Genomic DNA, 22,600 nt, shown 5'->3' with positions numbered 1-22,600 from the left:
ATGCAGCATTTTTTTAAAAATATATTTTTATTGATTTCAGAGAGGAAGGGAGAGGGGGAGAGATAGAAACATCAATGATGAGAGAATCATTGATTGGCTTCCTTTTGCATGCCCCCCTACTGGGGATCAAGTCTGCAACCTGAGCTTGTGCCCTGACCAGTAATCAAACCATTGATCTCCTGGTTCATAGGTCGATGCTCAACCACTGAGCCACACCCGCCAGGCCAGATGCAGCATTTAAAATAATGGTTATTAGGATGCTCAAGGACCTTAGGGCAGTGATGGCGAACCTATGACACGCGTGTCAGAGGTGACACAAGAACTCATTTTTTGGGTTGATTTTTCTTTGTTAAATGGCATTTAAATATATAAAATAAATATCAAAAATATAAATCTTTGTTTTACTATGGTTGCAAATATCAAAAAATTTCTATATGTGACAAGGCACCAGAGTTAAGTTAGGGTTTTTCAAAATGCTGACACGCCGAGCTCAAAAGGTTCGCCATCACTGCCTTAGGGGAAGAATGGGTAATCTCAGTGGGAACTTAAACAAAGAGATAGTAAGCATTAAAAAGGACATAGAAACCATTAAAAAGAATCAGACAAAAAGGAAGAATCCAATATCTGAAATAAAGAACACATTAGAAGGAATCAACAACAGGTTTGATGAAGCAGAGGATCGAATCAGCAATTTAGAAGATAACATAACAGTAAGCATCAAAGCAGAGCCTGAAAAAGAAAAGGGAATTTTAAAAAATGAGGAGGCCCTGGCTAGGTGACTCAGTTGGTTAGAGCACCATCCCAATATGCCACAGTTGTAGGTCTGATCCCTGGTCAGGGCAAATACAAGAATCAACCAATGAATGTATAAATAAGTGGAACAACAAATTGATCTCTCTCTCTCTCTCTCTCTCAAATCAATCAAGCAACCAATGTTTAAAAATGAGGAAAGTCTAAGAGACTTCTGCACTGTTGGTGGGAATGCAGACTGGTGCAGCTACTGTGGAAAACAGTATAAAGTTTCTTGAAAAAATTAAAAATGGAACTGCCTTTTACCTAGCAATCCCACTTCTGGGAACATATCCAAAGAAACCCAAAGCACTAATTTGAAGGAATATATGCACCCCTATGTTCATTGCAGTGCTATTTACAATAGTCAAGATCGGGACATAGCCTATGTGCCCATAAGTAGATGAGTGGATAAAAAAGCTGTGGCACAATTACATAATGGAATACTACTTGGTCATAATAAAGGGGAATCTTACCATATGATTTCACTTATACATGGAATCTAAAGAACAAAATATATTGAAGAACAAAATAGAAAGAACATGAATATAGGGAACAGACTGACAGCTGTCAGAGGGGAGGGTGGTTGGGCAACTGGATGAAAGAAGGTGAAGAAATTAAGCAAAAAAAACCACACATAAATATATATAACATATAGACACAGACATCAATTTGGTGATAGCCAGAGGGAAAGACGGGTGAGGGGTAGGTAGAGGTGGGAAACGGGGAGAAAAGGGGACGTATAAAGAGTAGGCATGGGGCCATGGACACACGATGCAGTGTGCAGATAAGAAGTTTAAAACCTACAAATCAGAGATTTTATTGAGTTATACACTTGAAACCTGAACCCCAATAAATTCAGGAAAAAGAAAAGAAAAGAAAAATGAGGCAGAAAGTAGGGAGTGATGAAAGAAGTGGTACTATTTTAAGCAGGGTGATTATTTGGAAAAGGTGTCTCTGATAAGATGACATTTGCAAACAACTAAATGAAATGAGTGAGAAAGTGTCAGGGGAAAACCACATTCTTCCACCCATGTATTTCTTCATTACTCCCATAATACTTACACACTCAGGACACTTCTGACACTAAATGTGTGTGCTTTCCACACATCAAGCAATTCTCTGCATCACCAGCTGGGTGTCCTATGATTCAATTCAATCCTGACACTAACCAGAGTTAGGCAGACTCCACAGCTTAGATCAATCCCATGAGAGTGCCCTTCATTTCAAATGTCAATGGCAGGTGGGAGGTCTCTAGGTTAACCACAACTTCTATTCAACTTGACTACAAATCAGAAGTTCCCATGACTTTCCTTTTTGGATTCAATCACTTGCTAGAACCGCTCACAGAACTCAGAGTAATACTTACTTATATTTTCCAGTTTATTACATAGTAAAGGACATGATAAAGAATACAGATTAGCAGCCAGATGAGGGGATACATAGGATGAGGTCTGGAAGAGTCTAGAACACAGGAGTTTCTGTCCCTATGGAATTGTTAACAACACGTGGATGTATTTAGCAATCCAGAGCTCTCCAAATTCCTCTTTTGAGATTTTTGTGGAGGTTTTATCATGGAGGCATGATTAATCATAATTCAGTCTCTAGCCCTTTGCCCCTTTCGAAAGGATGGCTGTAAGGTGGCAAAGTTCCAAGCTTCATGGCTTGGTTTTTCTGCTGACCGGTCCCCAGTCTGATGTTATTCAGGAGCCCACCTAGAGTCACTTCATTAGAACAAAAGATACCTCTATCACCCAGGAAATTCCAAAGGATTCTTAAATCTCTGTGTCAGGAACCAAGGTCAAAGACCAATCATTAGAACAAAGGATGTTTCTAAAGCTCTTATCACTTAGGAAAATACAAAGGATTTAGGAGCTCTGTGCCAGGAACCAGGAACAGAGACCATTACATATTTACTAGTATATATTTTTCTTTTTTTCTCTAGCTTTATTACCCTGTATAAGTTTAAGATATATAATGTGATGATTTGGTATACATATGTACTCTGAAATGATTACCACAATAAGGTTAGTTAACACATCCATTGCTTCACATAGTTACTGTTTGTGTGTGTGTGTGTGTGTGTGTGTGTGTGTGTGTGTGTGAGAGAGAGAGAGAGAGAGAGAGATAGTGCTGTGTTCAAGGCCTCTTGATGCATATACATAGTTAGTCTATTTACTTCTTGAATTAATTGTCTCTGCTAATTGCCTTCCAAATTTATCTTCTTTTCTCTCATGAGCAGAATCCCAGTTTAAGCCACTCAGATAAGAGACTGTATTTCCCAACTTTCCTTATATCTATATCTGAACAATTGACCCAAGTCCTGGCTAATCTATATTAATAAAGAGCTAATATGCTAATGGTTGATACGCAGTAACGGGTAACGACCAGGTCATTAGCATATTAGCTGGGGCATTGCTCCAGAGATGGGGTGGAAGCGGGGAGGCACCTGGAGGAGGCGGGACCATCCTGTGCTGGGGAGGGCAGGGGTGAGAGCGCATAGCCCCCCCCCCCCCCCCCCGCCACCACCACCAGTTCTTCGCCATCTACTGCTCACACTCTGAGCGTTCCATGGCCCACCTGCCAGGGGAAGGAGCACAGCGCAGCAGGCGGGAGGCTTCCACACTCTCCTCCAGTGCCATGACCGGGGGGAGCTGCCACATTGCTCCGGAGATGGGCGGAAGCAGGGCGGCACCCAGAGAAGGCAGGACCAGCCCTAGGAGACTCGAGGGCCTGAGGGCGGGCTTAAAGTGGCCAGAGAAGGCCAGAGGATTTGGGGGTTGGGCCAGGCGTACTGGAACTCTGCGTGGAGACGTTCAGGTGTCAAGGTAGGGCAGCACCGCGCCATTTCTAATTGTGCTCTGGGCTCCTAGTCCTATATAATAAAGAGCTAATATGCTAATTAGACCGAACAGCAGAACGACCATCCTGACAATCTTCCGGATGAAGCTGGGGCTGCCAGGGCCAGCTGAGACTGGGAGGGGCTGTGAGGGCTGACTGGGGCTGCGAGGGGCTTCGAGGGCCGAGCCCCTTGCACGAATTTCATGCATTGGGCCTCTAGTAAGATATAAGTAGTTGTATGGAACTTCTAGAAATCTCCTTAATATAAAGAGATGTGCCCCTCTTTTCTTCTACCTTTTTACATATGATAATGTAAGTAGTAGTGTCTATATTGGACTCCTAGGAGACCCTAAACTAGAAACCACTAGATAAAAATAGCAAAGCATCCCAGCCAGTGTGGCTCAGTGGTTGATCATTGACCTATGAGCCAAGAGGTCATGGTTTGATTCCCAGTCAGGGCACATGCCCGGGTTGCAGGCTCGATTCCCAGTGAGGGGCGTGCAAGAGGCATCCTACCAATGATTCTCTCACCATTGATGTTTCTATCTCTCTCTTCCTCTCCTTTCCTCTCTGAAATCAATAAAAATATATATTTTTAAAAATGGCAAAGCAGAACGATGGGAGCCTGGGTAGCTGATGACACTGTAAAGCTGCCGTACTATCTTTGCATTAGCTACTGTCATTCTTTTTTAAAAATATATGTTTTTATTGATTTTTAGAGAGAGAAGAAGGGAGCAGGATAGAGAGATATAAACATCTATGAGGGAGGAACATTATTCATTGGCTGCCTCCTGCTCGCCCCGACTGGGGTGACTGGGGATCGAGCCTGCAACCCAGCCATGTGCCCTGATCGGAATTGAACCAGTGACCTCTTGGTTCCCGGTCGATGCTCAACCACTGAGACGCATCAGCTGGACTCTCCATTCTTATTTTATGTGAGAGAAAAATAATTATCTTGTTTAAACCATAGTTACGTTTGGAGTTTTCTGTTATATGCCTTCAGCTCATCTTTTTGTTTTTTGCCTCCTGTTGGCTTACATTTTTTTTTTTTTTTTTTTTGTCATTGCTCACTTGATCTGTTTGGGGCTTCCCTAGAAAACTCACATGCAAGGCTACTTCAAATATCTTTCCCCCAGAGGTATTTGTTGAAAATGTTTAGAGATAATTGTTTAACTTCCCTGTGGCCTGGGTTGGTGAAAATATTAGAACAACCATAAGCTAACCCAGCGATTTTCAACCAGTGTGATGCAAGAATTTTAAAACATGCAATACCTGATAATATAGTCAGGGGCACTGATCTCTTTTCCCATAGATTTTCAAATTTAAAAAATGACAACAGCCAACAAAACAAAGCCATCTGGAGTGCCTGAATAAAAATTATGCCTGGTAGTTTAGTAAGTATATTTTTTGTATATTTTTTGGCGTTCCAGAGAATTTTAGTAATTTTCATCTCATGTGTGCCATTAGATAAAAAACGTTGAAAATCACTGGGCTAACCTAAAGTTTAAAAGAAAAAGCTAGGGCCAGCTGGTATGACTCAGTGGTTGAGTGTGACCCATGAACCAGGAGATTGTGGTTGGATTCTGGGTCAGGGCACATGCCCAGGTTGTGGGCTCAACCTCCAGTAAGAGTCATGCAGGAGGCAGCCAATGGATGATTCTTTCTCATCATTGATGTTTCTATCTCTCCCTCTCCTTTCTCTATGAAATCAATAAAAACATATCTACACTAATAAAAGAGAAACATGGTAATTAGCGTACGACCGCTACCCTTTTCATTGGCTAATCAGGGCGATATGCAAATTAATTGCCAACTAAGATGGCCGTTAACTGCCAACAAAGATGGCGGTTAATTTGCATATGTAGGCACAATCCAGGTAGGCAAAAGGGAAAGCAGGAAGAAGCCCCCTGCCACTGACAGTGATGGGAAACCCAGGGGGGAGCTAAGAGCCGGGGGGCAGGGCAAAGGCGGCCCCCAGGGCCGCCTTTGCCCTGCCCCCCAGCCATGATCAGAGAATCCAGCGCCTTTGCCGCCCTGGGAAGTAGGGGTGGAGCCAGCGATGGAAACTGGGCACGGGCGAAGCTGGCAGTCCCGGGAGCTTCCCAGCCCCGCACCCAGCTTCTGAGATCCATGACCACAGAAGCTGGGTGCGGGTCAGGGAAGTGTCTGCCGCCAGCTTCCCTGGCCGCGGCTTCCCAGCCCCGCACCCAGCTTCTGCAATTGGTGATGCCTATTTCTTCATGACACTTAACTGACTACCCCCCCCCCCCCGGAAGCACAGAAGAAGAAGAAGCCCCCAGAAGAAGAAGCCGTCCACCTTTGGTCCTGGCGCCAGGGCCTGGGGCTGGCTGCAGCCCAGGAGATGGACAAGCTACTGGCCAGAGGTCCCAGGCTGCAGCCACCCGGAGAAGCTACCAGCCCTGTGGTCCAGGGCGCCAGTGCCTGTGGCCAGGGAAATAGGTTCCCTCTTCTCCTACTGCAGTCATTACTTCAATATTCCCCTTCTGAATTTCTCTCCTGTGCTGCAACCCAACTCCACTTTTTATCGGAAGGATACGGAACAGAGAGAGCAGTGTTAAAAGCTTACATTTTTAAGCTGGTAAGGTTGGTACTTAAACATATAAATGGAAAACTAGAGTCCTTAAGGTAACAAAGGCTACAAAGGACAGGGACAGCGCATGACCTATTATATCCAGCAATCCATATGGGGACTGAAAACTTTGCAATGATGACAATTACTGAAGATATGAATCAACTAAAATAGTTGACAGGGACAATTCTTCCATCTTTGAAAATATCTACATCAAATCTGTTTAAATAGATTTTCATCTGCATAATATAACACATTCTGACAAGACCACCACCTCCACCAATGTGGTCAGTGTTGTGCTGTAAAATGTTTAATAACTGAGGGACCCCCCCTCAAGTGCACAAATTTTGTGCACCGGGCTACTAGTATATATATAAAATGAGTGGCCAGATTATTATGACCACCCCATCAGTACTTTGTTGGGCCACCTTTTGCCTTCAATACTGTGGCGATTCTTCTTGGCATTGACTCCACGAGATATTGAAAGGTGATGAGAGGAATCTGACACCATGCCTGATGAATAGCACTGTCCAGTTCTGTGAGATTTGATGGTTGTGGAACCATCTGCCTGTTGGCTCTTTTAACTTCATCCCACAAATGCTCAATTGGATTGAGATCTGGTGATTGTGGGGGCCACCTAAGCAAGGTAAAGTCTCCCTTATGTTCTTGAAACCACTCCTGCACAATACAAGCACCGTGGCATGGCGCATTGTCTTGTTGGAAGAAGCCATCTCCATTGGGATACGCCATCAACATGATAGGATGAATTTGATCAGCAACGATACTTAGGTATGTTGTGCTATTCAGATATTGTTCCACACGAATTAAAGGGCCCAAATCATGCCAGGAAAACATGCCCCAAACCATAACACTGTCCCCACCAGCTTGAAGGGTTGTACTCATGCATGTGGGGTGCATGGTTTCATGCTGTTTCCACCAAATTCTCACTCTGTCATCTGCATGATGCAACTGGAAACGTGATTCATCGGACCACATGACTTTTTTCCAATGCTCGACTGCCCAATCCTTGTGTTCCTGTGCGAATTGGAGACGTTTTATCTTGGTAACAGCAAAGGTGTTCGAACAGGCCTTCTGCTTCCATATCCCATACGATGCAGCGTACGGCTAATTTGCCTACAAACGTCAAGTGGTCATAATAATCTGGCCACTCAGTGTGTGTGTGTGTGTGTCTGTGTGTATACATATATATACATATATACATATATATATGAAAAGAAAAGCTAGAGAATTTTGAAAAGCTCTGCCACATTCCTTGTAATGTAGAAAACCAGACATGCTTAAAGATGTGTTCTGTGCAGGAAAGACCTACATCTGTCTTTCCCTGTAGGAATATTAGTCCAGTGAGGGCAGAGAGTTTGCCCCCTGCATCCTCATTGTCATGAACTATACTTTGCACATAGTAGAAGTCAATAAATATTTGTTGAATAAATTAGGAAGAATTAGTGAACCCTGGCCTGGTGACTCAGTTGGCTGAAATGTTGTCCCATACACCAAAGGTTGCAGGTTCAATTCCTGGGTTTTGGGTTTGATTATCAGTTGGGACACATATGGGAGGAAACTGGTTGATGTTTCTCTCTCACATCAATGATTTTCTCTCTCTCTCTCTCTCTCTCTCATTTCCTCTCTCTCTGAAATCAATAGAAACATATCCTCGGGGGAGGACTAACAAAAAAGAAGAAGAAGAATTAGTGAGTCTTTTTGCATCCCAGGAACGCCAAAGAATTATTTAACATTCTAACAATGAGAATTGATTCATACCCAAAGCATAATGATTAATAATTTCATTTAAATGAGAATTTGGTGGGGTTGGCCTAATCGTATTATATATTTAAATATATTATATAAAACTAGAGGCCCGGTGCACAAAAATTTGTGCACTGGAGGGGGGGTAGGGGGGTCCCCCAGCCTGGCCTGTGCCCTCTCGCAGTCTGGGACCCCTCGGGAGATAACAACCTGCTGGCTTAGGCCTGCTCCCGGGTGGCAGAGGGCACGCCCAATCCCTAGGTGCAGCCCCTGGTCAGGCTCAGAGCAGGGCCGATTGGGGAGTTGGGGCACCGCCCCCTGTCATGCACAGAGCAGGGTGGATCAGGAGGTTGCGATGCCACCCTCAGTCATGCTCAGGGTAGTGCCGATTAGGGGGTTGGGGCACCGCCCCCTGTCACACTCAAGGCAGGGTCGATGGGGAGGTTGCAGCGCCACCCCCTGACACTCACAGAGCAGGACCGATCAGGGGATTGGGGCACTGCCCCTTGTCACTCACAGAGCAGGGCCCATCAGGGGGTTGGGGCGCTCCCCCTTGTCACGCACAGAGCAGGGCCAATCAGGGGGTTGAGGAGCTCCCCCTTGTCATGCACAGAGTAGGGCCGATAGGGGAGTTGGGGCACCGCCCCCTGTCACACACAGAGCAGGGCGGATCAGGGGGTTGGGGAGCTGCACCTTGTCACACTCAGGGCAGGGCCAATGGGGAGGTTATGACTCTACCCCGTTACACACAGAGCAAGGCCTGTGGAGGGGGGTTGGGGCGCCACCCTCTATCACCCACAGAGCAGGGCCTATCAGGGGGTTGGGCGCCACCACTGTCACACTCAGGGCAGGGCCGATGGAGAGGTTATGGCTCTACCTTGTCACACACAGAGCAGGGCCTGTGGGGGCGGGGAGGGTTGGGGCGCTGCACCCTGTCACACACAGAGCCGCAGGGCGATCAGGGGATTGGGGAGCTCCCCCCTATCAGGCACAGAGCAGGGCTGATCAGGGGGTTGGGGCGCCTTCCCCTGTCACAAACAGAGCAGGGCGGATAGGGAGGTTGTGGCCCCACCCCCGTCATACACAGAGCCGCAGGGCGATCAGGGGGTTTGGGCGCTGCCCCTGTCATGTTGATCCTGGTGTCGGGAGGCCTCGCAGCTCCGCTGATCCGGTGCCGAGAGGCATATTACCCTTTTACTATATAGGATAGAGGCCTGGTGCATAGGTGGGGGCCGGCTGGTTTGCCCTGAAGGGTGTCCTGGATCAGGGTGGGGGTCCCCACTGGGGTGACTGGCCAGGCTGGCTGAGGGGCTGAGGGCTGTTTTCAGGCTGGTGGGTTGACTGAAGCTCCCAACCGCTCCTTTTTTTTTTTTTCTTTTATTCTGGGTCAGCTTTAGCTCTGAGGCCTTGGCTGCTGAAAGCCGGTTTCTGGCCTTTGTTTTTCCTTCTGTATTTGATACAATGTTGCGGTCCGGCTGGCTGAAGCCTGGCTGACTAACGCAGGTTTCTGGGGTTTTGTTTAGCTTCTATATTTGCAACATAGTTGCTTAGAGTTGCAGCTGAGAGGCCGGCAAGTGAGGCGGGGAACATTGGAGTCCGCCGTCACTGGAGCAAGCAAGCCTCCCTGTTCACTTCAGTGCATGGCTGCCGGCCGCCATCTTGGCTGACAGTTAATTTGCATAAGGATATGCTGATTAGCCAATGGGAAGGGTAGCGGTCGTATGCTAATTACCATGTTTCTCTTTTATTAGTGTAGATATAAAAATGTTTTACTTGTTATATAGTATATTCTCATTTGAATACTTTTTCTTATAATTGTTAGCATTATAAGAATTTTAGAATGATTTTACAATATTAAGTGTGAAGTACAAAATCTGGGAGGATTACAATGATAAAAACTATGTATCGATATATATTGGTGATAACTTAATTTAGAACTTGTGCTTCCTGTCTGTTGACTTACATGTCACATTAGTGAGAACTGAGAACTGTCTTTTTCATATATCTCACCTACACTTCCAGTGATATAATAGTAATTAAGTCTTTCTTTCTAGAGTCACATTCCTTTTGTTGCTGTTTTTTTTTTTATTATCTCATTTTGCTGATTAGTGTGGTCACTGGATTCTTATTTGACACAACCTAATACAGTCAGGAAGCTATCCATCATTTAAAGTAAAAGCAAGATATTTGAACCAAAAGTAAGAGAACATTTCTTTTAGCAAAAAAACTTCTTAAATGTCTTGAAATGTCTTGTAGTTTGAAAGTCGGGCCTATTAGGAATGGTGGTTGACAAAGATAATTAGCTCTTAGGTTTAAATGACAACTGGAAAGAACAGTAACAAAGTAGAAACTATGAACTAGATTTAGAAAAGCATTTGGGAGTGGGCATTGGGAGGAAGTGGTTGCAATGGAAATTTTAAATAACATTTGGGAGTAGGTGGTATCTCATAAGACAAGGTAGTATCTGAAAAAATAATCTGAATGTTACATTAACTACTTTTCTCACCAATAATCAAAGCCAGGCACATCCCTTGCTGAGACTTTGAAACAAACAAAAGTTTAGCTACATGTAACTCCTCTCTATGAAAATATAATTGCATGAAGTATACTCAAATGAACACATATAAGCAAGATATCTCGCTTCCTTCAGGTCTCAGATGTCACCACCCTTAAAGCCTTCCCTGACCCCTCTACAGAACAGCCATCTCTCCATGAACTCTCTGACACTTTACTCTGTTTTAATTTTTCTCCATTTGACATACTACATACTTATATTTGTATATGTATATGTACTATGCTGATTTAGTTGTTTACTTTCTATCTTCTTCTAATGCTACCAATTAAAAGAAAAAAATATTCAATTGTGAAATATGTAACAAGTAAAATATTTTTATATTGTATATAACATATCTGACATATTAATATAGGCAATTATGCATTCATATTATTACAGGATACAGAAAACACTGTGGGGAGAAACATGGTATTTTTTTTAAAGGCATAGTCATGAAGGCAGAAAAAAACTGCCTTTCCCTCTAGTGTAAGAATTTTTTTTTCCAATAGTAGGTTTTGTTTGTTTTTTCCAGAGAGAGGACTAGAGAGAGAGAGAGAGAGAAAGAGAGAGAGAGAGAGAGAGAAACATTACTGATGAGAATCATTGATCGGCTGCCTCCTGCACATCCCCACAGGGGATCGAGCCTACAACTTGGGCATGTGCCCTAACCAGGAATTGAGCCGCAACCTCCTGATTCATGGGTCGATGCTTAACCACTGAGCCACACTGGCCGAGCGAGAAATTTTCAAATTAAGATAAAACCTAATAAATAGGACTTGAAATCCTGAACTTGAGAGGCCTCTATGACACTTAATAGAGGAAAATAGGGAAGCAGTATTTAGAATAGGTTAATAAGTTCGCCTTTAATTATAGTCAGTGAAGGATAGGTCAGAGGTGAATAAACCTGAGAAAACCTGTGGGTGAGATTTTAATTTTTTAAAAGTATTATTTATGTTAAATTATATTTTTATGTTATACATTATATTATATTAAAGTACTATTGATGGCTACAAATAATATAGAAAAATAACCCTTTTTGTTAGTCCTTTCTATAAAATTTGTAGAAAAGTTGAAAAGTATAATGCCTAGCAAGGGCATCGTATGACTGGCACCCTTTATATAACTGATTTAATTATCATTATTATTATTTTTTTTAAATCTTTATTGTTCAGATTATTACATTTGTTCCTCTTTTTTCCCCCCATAACTCCCCTCCTTCCAGCTCCCACCCCACCCTCCACCCTCACTCCCCACCCACTGTGTTCATCCATAGGTGCATGATTTTAGTCCAGTCACTTCCCGCATCTCCCACACCCCTTTTCCCCCCAAGAATAGTCAGTCTATTCCCTTTCTATGTCCCTGATTCTATTATAATCACCAGTTCATTCTGTACATCAGGTTATTTATTCACTTGATTCTTAGATTCATTTGTTGATAGATGCATGTTTGTTGTTCATAATTTATATCTTTACCTTTTTCTTCTTCTTCCTCTTCTTAAAGGATACCTTTCAGCATTTCATATAATACTGGTTTGGCGGTGATGAACTCCTTTAGCTTTTCCTTATCTGTGAAGCTCTTTATCTGACCTTCAATTCTGAATGATAGCTTTGCTGGATAAAGTAATCTTGGTTGTAGGTTCTTGGTATTCAGCACTTTGAATATTTCTTGCCATTCCCTTCTGGCCTGCAAAGTTTCTGTTGAGAAATCAGCTGACAGTCGTATGGGTATTCCCTTGTAGGTAATTGAGCCTCTTTCTCTTGCTGCTTTTAAGATTTTCTCTTTGTCTTTTGCTCTTGGCATTTTAATGATGATGTGTCTTGGTGTGGTCCTCTTTGGATTCCTTTTGTTTGGGGTTCTCTGCGCTTCTTGGACCTGTAAGTCCATTTCTTTCTCCAGATGGGGGAAGTTTTCTGCCATTATTTCTTGAAATAGGTTTTCAATATCTTGCTGTCTCTCATCTTCTGACACTCCAATAATTCTGATATTAGTCCGCTTAAAGCTGTCCCAGAGGCTCCTTACACTATCTTCACACTTTCGGATTCTTTTTTCATTTTGCTTTTCCAATTGGGTGTTTTTTGTCGAATCTTTGGTTTGATTCTTGTGCTCCTCTGGTCTGCTATTGGGTATAATATTCTTTATTTCAGTCCGTGTATGCTTACTTTCTAATTTCTTTATCGTAGCATCGAGGGTCTCATTAGTTTTCATGAGGCTCTGCACAAATTTATGGCAAGCCCTCAAAATTGCGATTCTTAGCTCCATATCCTCCATTTCTGTCATGTTTTTTTGTCTCCGCATCTTTTATGCTTTCTTGGTGTACCCCCTTGTGGTCTCTGTGCGCAGTCTTGTTCTAGCCAAGCCTTAATTGTTGTAGTTAACACTAGAGGGATTTGACCACCAGGCCGACTGGCTGTAGGAATCAGCTGTTTGGAAAGCGTCTGTCTTCTGGGGAGGCGCTAATCCAGCCTTTGCCTGAGGCGATCGGCAAATGGCTGTGCGCAGGGTTTTGGCGGGGCGGGCTCAACAGGGCGGGGGGAGGGAGCAGCTATGGCCGCTCTCAGTCCTGTCCCAGCAACCGCTGCAAACCTCGGAGGGGCCGTAGCCAGACAGTCCCGCTTCTCCCGTTTGAGTCTGGGTCCCTAGAGACTCGCCCGGATCTGTAGCCCAGAGTCTGAGACTCACTCCTGAGTGAAAACGACAACCGCGCCCTCAGCCACCAGCCCGCTTTGCGCGCGCACCACCTCACCACCGCACCACCGTACCTTTAAATTTTCCACACTGCGCCTCCTCTGTGCGTGGGAATGCTGTTGTTTTTGCTTCTAGTTGAAGAGTCTCTCCTCAGCCAGCCTTCCTGTGGTTCTGGTTGATGTCCGTTCCGACTTTTAGTTGTATTTTTGAAGTGGTTGTTTACGGTGGCAGTCTCCGGTGTTTACCTATGCCGCCATCTTCGATCTTCTGTTCTGGATTCTCTCTGATTTAATTATTTTTTAAAGTCATTTGATAATTTTTAATAAAAGCCAAAAATCTTCTTTACCTTCTTATTTAATAATCTAATTTGGAAATATATACAAATGAATCATAAAATATGGGAGAAATATGCACAAATCTTTGTACACAAATGTCTAATACTGTTTGTTCAGTCATTTATTAATTCAGTAAGTCTTTTTCCAAATGCCTACTATCTTCCAAGCACTAGGGTTAAAGTGGAATAAAACAGAGTCCCTTCCCTCATATCATTTACATTTCAGTGGAGGAGATAAAAAGTAAACAACTAAATAAGTATAGTACACATACACATATGTAAACATACATATATAGTATGTCAGATGGAGAAAAATTAAAACAGAGTAAGGGGTCAGGGAGTATGTGGAGAGATGGCTGTTCTGTATAGGGGTCATGGAAGGTTTCAGGGGTGGTGACATCTGAAACTTTAAGGAAGCGCGGAAACAAACCTTGAAGCTATTCGGCAGAAGACTGTGCCCATCAGAAGAAGCAATCTGGAGGTGGGAGCGTGCCTGGGATGGTTGAGGAATAGCAAGGAACTCAGTGCTACCTGAGCTGAATGAGCTAGGACAGTAGCAGCTGAGGTCAAAGTATCAGAGCGGATCAAATCTTGTAGGAATTATAGGCCATTATAAGAATTTGGATTTTACTCTGAATGAGAATGGAATCTGTTGGAGGGTTTTGAGCAAGAAAGTGACATAGTATGATCTGGCTTTTTAAAAGGATGGTGGGAGGGGGGAGATAGCACAGAGACCAGTTCGGAAACTACTGAAATAATCCGGTAGGAAATGATGGGGAATTGGGTTAATGTAATGACCGGGGTGGTGAGAGGGGTTGATTCTTGACTTAGTCTGAAGGTAGAGCTGACAGGATTTATTAACTAAGGAGTATGAGGTGTAAGAGAGGAATTAGGAGGACTATAACATTTGGTCTGAGCAACTGGAAGGATGGATTTGCCATCTACTGATATGGGGAAGCTGTGTGAAGAGCAGATTTGGGGATAGAATTCAGAAGTTTGTTTCTGAACATGTAGTGTTCCAGATACCTCATAACAGCTTACCAGGTGCTTTGCCCACACCATTTCACCGTACCACATACTGCCCGTAGGACATCCTGATCTCCAGCTACCAGCACCTCCAGTTCTTGGCTGAGGGCTTTCTCAAATTAAGACAATCTTGAAAAACAAAACACAAGACACAGCGGTGGCTTCCTCTCTAATAGAATGGCACAGGAGGAGAGACTCTCTGCCCTTCCTTGACCCTGCTTTCTGCTTTACAATGCCTTTGACAATGCGATGATTGGTAGTGTTGAACCACCGTGAAAAGTCCAATGGAACTGAAAAGAGGCCAAACCCTGGCATTGTAAAAACGAACCAGTTTTAGCAACCACCTATCTCCAAGGTGCCTCCCATACGAGAGAAACAAACCTTTCTTATTTACACCGCTGTAAATTAGGTGTTCTCTTACACTTGAAAGCATTCCTAACTGATTCACTGTTCAAAAATAGTAGTAGGTAACCTTATCAAGTACTTACTACATAGTAAGTGCTTACTAATTTAAGCACTTCACATGTATTTTTCTCATTGAATTCTTTCAATAACTTTATGAGATGGTTACTATTATTATCTCCATTTTAGACAAAGAAATTAAAGCATGGAGAGGTTAAGCTATAATATGGACCTAGGACCTATACTGCTTTCCAATATTTTTAAAAATATATTTTTATTGATTTCAGAGAGGAAGGGAGAGGAAGAGATAGAAACATCAATGATGAGAGAGAATCATTGATCGGCTGCCTCCTGCACACCACCTACTGGGGATGGAGCCCGCAACCCAGCATGTGCCCTTGACTGGAATCGAACCGGGACCCTTTAGTTTGCAGGCGACGCTCTATCCACTGAGCCAAATCGGCTAGGGCCTGCTTTCCAATATTTGTGGTCATAGAATTTGACATAAAACTACAACTATAAACCTTACTGTGGCTAATTCTATTTAACCTACACAATATGGACATTTATCAGGTGTAAAAAAACTTCAAAGGGTCAAATTAGAAACTATTGTGTATGGCTATATAAATAACTAGTCCTCCCTGCAATTTTGGATTTAAAATGATTTAGTAGATACTTAAAACAAGTTTAGTTATCTTCCCATTTTGCAAATAAAATAGGTAATAAAGGAGGATCCCAAACTATTATACCAGCCAGTATGCTTCCTTCACCCACAAGGCCCAAGCCAGAAGTGACCAGAATAGATGATGTCAAATGGAATTTGGATATAGGAGAAAGTTTCATGGGAACATAACATTTTCCTCACTTTCCCCACCAGTGCTTGAAGAATTTTTCCACTTCTGTTTATAACAGAAATTCTCTAAAGAATTGCTGATACTCACAACTTATATATACACCCATTCTTTCTAACCAATCAACTTTCAACTCAACCACCAAAATAAACTGCTCTTGTCAAGGTCCCCAGTGATTTTTATATTAGTAAATCCAATGTCAATTTTTAATTCTCATATTAATGATTTATCAACAGCATATAATTTATCAACAGCATATGACATAGTCCTCAATGTTTGCTGCTGGTTCTTCCTCAGCTCACTGATTTCTCAACATTGGAAGCTTCAGTGCTTGAACTTCATCCCCATTTACACTGTTGGTGTTCTCATCTTGGCTCATAGCTTTACATGCTGTGCTGGATTCTAGCTCATCTGGCAACTGAATACCATGGAGTGAGTGACCTTAGGTAATGTCACGTGGAAAAGAAGAGCTGCCCAGCTGAGAAAGACTCAAATTTCCGATCCACAAAATTGTGAGCTGAAAAAAAAAAAGTTGTTTTCAGCCACAATTTTGAGGTAAAGTTTCTTGCTGAAACAGATACCCAAAACAAATACCACCTTTTGCCAACGATTCATCAATTGTCTGAACCTCTCCTCTGAATTCCAGATTCATATCTAACTGCATATCTGACATTTCCATGTGGACATGGAAATGGGTTCTTCCAGAAGCAGGCTCTGAGACAGGATTCAAGCACAAGTCATTTATTTGGGAGGTAATCCCAGGAAATACTAGTAGAATAGTGGGGAACTGAGACAGGGAAAGAAAGCAGACAATAAAAGGGTGAGTTATCAAGCCAGTTGCCACTGAAGAAACTGCTTTATACTGTTGGATAATTCAGGGAATTAGTGTAAAACATGTATTTCAGAGTTATCCCGCTCAGAGGGCAGGGAACCCTGAATATTTATCTGCTGAATTTTATCAGTCACTGATTGATGGCTGCTCCTGTAGGGGCCAATTTCCCATTGGCCTGCCTTAGGCAGAGGTTTAAGAAAAAAGCCATCAGGCAAATAAATACAAAACCTGGGACATCCCTAGAGCTCATTGAAGTGGGGAAGTTGAAGGAATATGGGCAGGACACTGACAACATTTGCTAGGACATTAACATTTTTATTATTTTTTGTTGTTGTTGTGAATCCTCACCTAAAAATATTTTTCCCATTGATTTTTAGAGGGAGTAGAAGAGGAGGGAGGGAAGAGGGGGACTGGAAGAGGTTTTAATATAAAAGAGAGAAATAGAAACATCAACGATGAGAGAATCATTGATTGGCTCCTCCTGCACTCCCCCTACTGGGGATCGAGTCCGCAACCTGGGCATGTGCCCTTGATTGGAATTGAACCCAGACCCTTCAGTCCAGAGGCTGACGCTCTATCCACTGAGCCAAACCAGCTAGGGCTCTTTTTCAATCTTTCTGTCCCTATGTGCTGCATTCCAGGCAGTTTTCTCAGCTGTATCTTCCACTTCATTTGTTCCTCAGGTGGATCTAATGTGTCTATTAAGTTTTTAAATTTTAGTAATTTTTTAGAAGCTGTGGCAGAGATTGCTAGTTGTTTCTCAATAGCCATTTTCTTCTTATTTTAGTAATAGAACTTATTAATTTTAACTGGGTACATGACCATCCACAATAAAGGCTATTTTTTCAATCTGCCCTTGTGCAAGGAATGATCACGTACAAAGCTTTTATCATGGGATATAAGCCGAAGGGGTGTGCATGATTTTTAGAAAGTTTTCTTAAAGGTAAGGGCATGTTTTTTCCTTCCCTTGTTTATTCCCTCCCTCTATTCAATAAGAAGAGTATACTTTCCCACACCATTATGTTGGACCTGGCCATGGGACTTGCTTTGGTTCATGCAATGTGAGCACACAGGGTTTATGGCACAACTGAGCAGAGGCTTCAAATGAGTTTTTGTGCCTTAGCTTCTTGTGTGCTTGCTTTCCACCATGAGGAAAATATAACCCAGGTGACTATTGCTCCTTTAGTCTGGGTCCTTGATTGTGAGACATGTAGAACTGACTTGAATTTGACTTGTATCCAGAGCACAGCCACAGCAGTGGACTTGCCTCTTCCTCCAGCTGTCAATTTCCAACTCAGTGAGAAATAATCTTTGAGGACAATTCCTTTATTTTCTTGCAAGAGAGCAATTCATTTAAAGCTATGTTTTTTGAGGAATTTATTCATTATTTAGTTTCCACTGCCATAACATTCACATATACATTTTTTTTTGTATTGTTGTGTGGACATATGTTTTAAATTCTTTTGGCCATATACCTACGAGTGGGTTTTCCCATACCACCAAGGAGAAATTCTCCAGACACCAGTTGAGTGTCCTAAATTCAACTCAATTCTGACACTATCTATCTGGAGATAGCATCAGATCCCACAGGTTAAGGGCTCAGTCCCACAACATTGCACCTCCCTCCCTTTTCAGATGCCAGTTCCAAGGGCAAGCTGTTACTGGTGCTTCTGACCAACTGGCTACTAATTGGAGGCTCCAATGATCTCTTCCAACTCAGGATGCCAATCGTAAGTCCAGGTTGTACTTCTGAACAACTGACTATATATAAATCAAAGGTTTCCATGATCCCCTTCTTGGAGCCAATTAATTTGCTATAATGGCTTACAGAACACAAAGAAAAATTTTAATTACTAGATTACTGGTTTAGTACAAAAGTATATCTCAGGAAAGGCAGATGGAAGAGACACATAGGGAAAAGAATGGGAAAAGGGTGCAGGCCTTCCATGACTTCTCCAGGCATACCACTCTCCTCACAGTCAATGTATTCCCCAACTTGGAAGCTCTCCAAACCCTGTCCTTTTGGGAAAGGGCATGGAATTTTGAAGGAATACAATTCACTCTAAAACACTGCCCTAGAAGTACAAAAAATAAAAAAGTTTTAATTGTAAAATATACATAAAATTTACTGTTTCAACTATTTTGAGTGCATAGTTGTATGGCATTAAGTATATCCACATAGATCTGCAATCATCACCACATCATCTCTAGAACTTTTTCATTTCCTAAAATCATAGAGATAGAAAATGGAAGGGTGGTTGCCAGGGTGAGGAGTGGGATATTTTTTCGTTCCTTTTTTTCTTCCCGTTTAGGAGTTAGGATATGGAGTCAACATCCGTATAATTTATTAATAGGTTGGACCTAAAAGTTGAATACCAGAAAACAGCATTTTCTAAGTTTTCTATCACAGTAATGAACGATTCAGTCAAATTCTCTTTTTTCAGATTTCTCTCCCAGAACGCCTAGACTTCTTGAATTAGATGTAGTGATTCCTGGATATTTTGTATTTTCTACTTCAGTTTGTTTGAGTACATCTTCAAGTAACTCTTTTTTAAAAAAGGATATGTGGGAGTTTAGCTTCATGAGTCCCTGAATATCTGAAAATGTTTTCAGATATCTTTTACTTAATGATAAATAAGAGTTAAAACAAATTTTTCCCTAAGAATTTGAAATTCAAGAAATATTTCCTTCAGAAACTTGAAGGTATCTGTCTATTATCTTCTCATAGTGTTGCTGGTAAGAATTCTAAAGCATCTTGGTCACTTTTTTTCCTTTTTGAAAATTTAGGATCTTCTCTTTAACTTTAGTTATAATATTTCACAGGTTGTTTTTTCTGTTTGTGTCCTGTACTAGTAGATGCTTTCAGTTCTGGGAAATTTTCTTCCATTATTTTTGGGGTAATTTTTTGTACTTTGTTTTCTTTTTCTTTTTTAAAGACACATTTATTCAGCGTCATGATCAGACTATTACATTTAGCAATCAACAGCATGGGTGCAAAATAAAAAATTTACATTAAAACCCTTGGTTGGAATGCTTTATACTTTCCACAGAACAGAAACTAAAATAACCTGTTATACAATTAGTCACAAATATAGTCCTCGAGTTTTTTTCCCCCATTCACATGAGTATTGTCTAACACGTCTTCTTTGTAGCAGCTAGGCCCTGCCACCACTGTGCTTGGCTGAGTTCACAAATCTGTTGTAACCTGTAGCTTCCCTGTCACTTCTCTGGCTCTCCTCTCCTGCTAAGCTTTGTTTCCTGGCAGTAATTAAAACCTTCTGCCACTGCCCTAGCTACTGCTGCTGCTGGAACCGCCATAGCCACCTTGGTTTCGTGGTTTGGCAAAGTATTGACCTCCACCACCATAAGGGCCAGAGCTTCTGCCTCCAAAGTTTCCTCCTTTCATAGGCCCAAAATTTGAAGATTGATTGTTGTAATTGCCAAAATCATTGTAGCTTCCACCACCTCCAAAATTGCTTCCATCATTACCAAATCCATTATAGCCACCCCCACTGCCACCATATCCACCGCCACCACTGCTGTCACCAAAGCCACCTCGACCACTGAAGTTTCCTCCATGACCAAAGTTGTCTATTCCACCAAAACCACATCCACGACCACCTCCGAAGTTTCCAGAACCACTTCGACCTCTTTGGCTGGACGAAGCACTAGCCATCTCTTGCTTAGATAGAGCTTTCCTTACTTCACAGTTGTGGCCATTCACAGTATGGTATTTCTGAATGACAATCTTGTCTACAGAGTCATGGTCATCAAAGGTTATAAAAGCAAAGCCTCTCTTTTTGCCACTGCCTCGGTCAGTCATGATTTCAATCACTTCTATTTTCCCATACTGTTCAAAATAATCTCTTAGGTGATGTTCTTCAGTGTCTTCTTTAATACCACCGACAAAAATCTTTTTCACAGTTAAGTGGGCACCAGGTCTTTGAGAATCTTCTCTGGAGACAGCCCTCTTTGGTTCCACCACTCTTCCGTCCACCTTGTGTGGCCTCGCGTTCATGGCTGCATCCACCTCCTCCACAGTGGCATAGCTGACAAACCCAAAGCCTTTGGAGCGCTTAGTGTTTGGATCTCTCATCACCACACAGTCCGTGAGCATTCCCCATTGCTCAAAATGGCTCCTCAGACTCTCATCGGTTGTTTCAAAGCTCAAACCTCTGATGAAGAGCTTCCGCAGGTGCTCCGGCTCTTTAGGAGACTCAGACTTAGACATGATGACTCCAACAGGAGGAATTCCAACGATGCTTACTCCGCGGCGTTCACCAGCAGAAAGGAGTTGTCGGGGTCCAACCCCAGCAGGTCCAGGGGTTCCCAAAGGTGTGGATGGAGTCGGCGAAGAAGGAATGACACGGAGACAGCGTTCAGTCGATCAGCAGCCTAGCCAGGTTCTCCAACCAGGTTCCTTCTTTTTCTCTTATATTAGTTCTGCTGGTTTGACTATTTCTCGTATATTCTTTTTTAAAAATTTATTTTTAAATATATTTTTATTGGTTTAAGAGAGAAAGGGAGAGAGAGCTAGAAATAGCAATGATGAGAGAGAATCATTGATTGGTTGCCTACTGGGGATTGAGCCCACAACCAGGGCATGTGCCCTTGACCGGAATCAAACCTGGGACCCTTCAGTTTGCAGGCCAATGCTCTATTTGTTGAGCAAAACGGCTAGGGCAAATTTATTTTTTATTTTTATCATGATGCAATTTTATTACATATCCAAATATTTTTTTAGATACATGTTCAAAAAAAATTAGAAAATAGATTTGGGATATTTTATTTTTGCCTAAAACCACCTAAATTTATACACATGAGAAATTAAGACTTGTGTTTTTTTATTCCTATCTAGAAGAACATAGAGCTCCTGTGGAGTAAGGAACTTTATCAGCAATACAATATCGGCACAGGGTAACATATTACATTCAACCTTTTATTTTCTTAAAAATTTCTTTATCTTTTAATAGTTAAGGTAAATTTTTAATTTTGACAATTTCTTATTTCTAATTTCAAAACCTACTTTCTATTCTTGGATTGTTTCTTCATCTGAGTATACTATTCTTGTTTCATAAATGTCATGTCTATGAGCATACTAATTATTTTAACTTCTCTGATGTTTTTGTGTTTCTTCTGTGGTTACATTTTCTGTTTAACTTCCTCTCTCCCTCAAGTTGGAGACTTTCTTTAAATATCTAATAATCCTTGATTGTCTGTTCATATTTGAGGTAGTTGGAATGCTTATTAGGAATGTTGTGAACTTAACAGGGTCTTGCCAACTTGCACAAGTTCACTCTAGGTTGAGTGAGTAGGAAATGGGCTATTGTGCCAGAATGAAGAATGCTTTACTCTTAGTCATTAATGCTCAAATAGCTGCCCAGGTTCCTCCCCAGAGATTATGAGAACTCTTGATTTTTAGCCTGGGGTAAATGCTTAGCTATTGTGCTGTTTCATATGCAAACCTTTATTTAGTTTCCCTGTTTTCAGCTCTGCTTCTCACCCTTGCTGTCTTCTCTCCAAATTTCAGTTTCTCTAATTCACTTCTGGCAGATAGGCCCCTTCCTTGGCTGCAGCACCTCGATGTGTACCTATTACACATTATATTTCTTCCATTTTGTTTAGTCAGACTAAACTTACTTTCAGTGTGCCAAGATAAAAAAAAAATTATGGGGCCCCTTCCCATTTTCCATGGGTTTGTATGATTTTTAAATTCCAAGTATTTTAATGGGGTCTCAGGAGGAAGAGGCAATGACTGCATGTGCTCAGTTAGCCAGCTTTAATAAATCCTAAAAAGATACCGGGGTCAGCGTAGGAAATAAAAACCACCAGTGGAATGGCAGAAAAACAACAAAAACCCCGAAAAACAAAGACAAAATTCTGAGTCTGTGATCTTAACAGTATTCCTGTGTATGTATAATTTAGTGTTTAG

General features: G+C 42.1%; 2 protein-coding genes across 3 annotated transcripts in view; both read right to left on the bottom strand.

Annotated features, from left to right (window-relative positions):
- RAD52 (RAD52 homolog, DNA repair protein) overlaps positions 1-22,600 on the bottom strand; it is a 93,474-nt gene that overhangs the window by 69,790 nt on the left and 1,084 nt on the right. The gene's annotated exons all lie outside the window — the stretch shown is intronic.
- LOC139005247 (heterogeneous nuclear ribonucleoprotein A1-like) lies at positions 19,723-20,899 on the bottom strand. Its single transcript, XM_070407554.1, has one exon. The coding sequence runs from the start codon at positions 20,897-20,899 to the stop codon at positions 19,958-19,960; it is 942 nt and encodes a 313-aa protein (XP_070263655.1). The 3' UTR covers positions 19,723-19,957.

Source organism: Myotis yumanensis, unplaced genomic scaffold, assembly GCF_028538775.1.
Source record: "Myotis yumanensis isolate MYYU_CA2020_CCGP unplaced genomic scaffold, mMyoYum1.0.hap1 SCAF_3, whole genome shotgun sequence".
NCBI classification, from domain to species: domain Eukaryota; kingdom Metazoa; phylum Chordata; class Mammalia; order Chiroptera; family Vespertilionidae; genus Myotis; species Myotis yumanensis.
The sequence above is the reverse complement of the archived record's forward strand: the minus strand, read 5'-3'. Positions and strand labels throughout refer to the sequence as shown.

Bases quoted from the DNA above. Each gene is read 5' to 3' on its own strand.
- LOC139005247 (XM_070407554.1), bottom strand. From the start codon at position 20,899: ATGTCTAAGTCTGAGTCTCCTAAAGAGCCGGAGCACCTGCGGAAGCTC.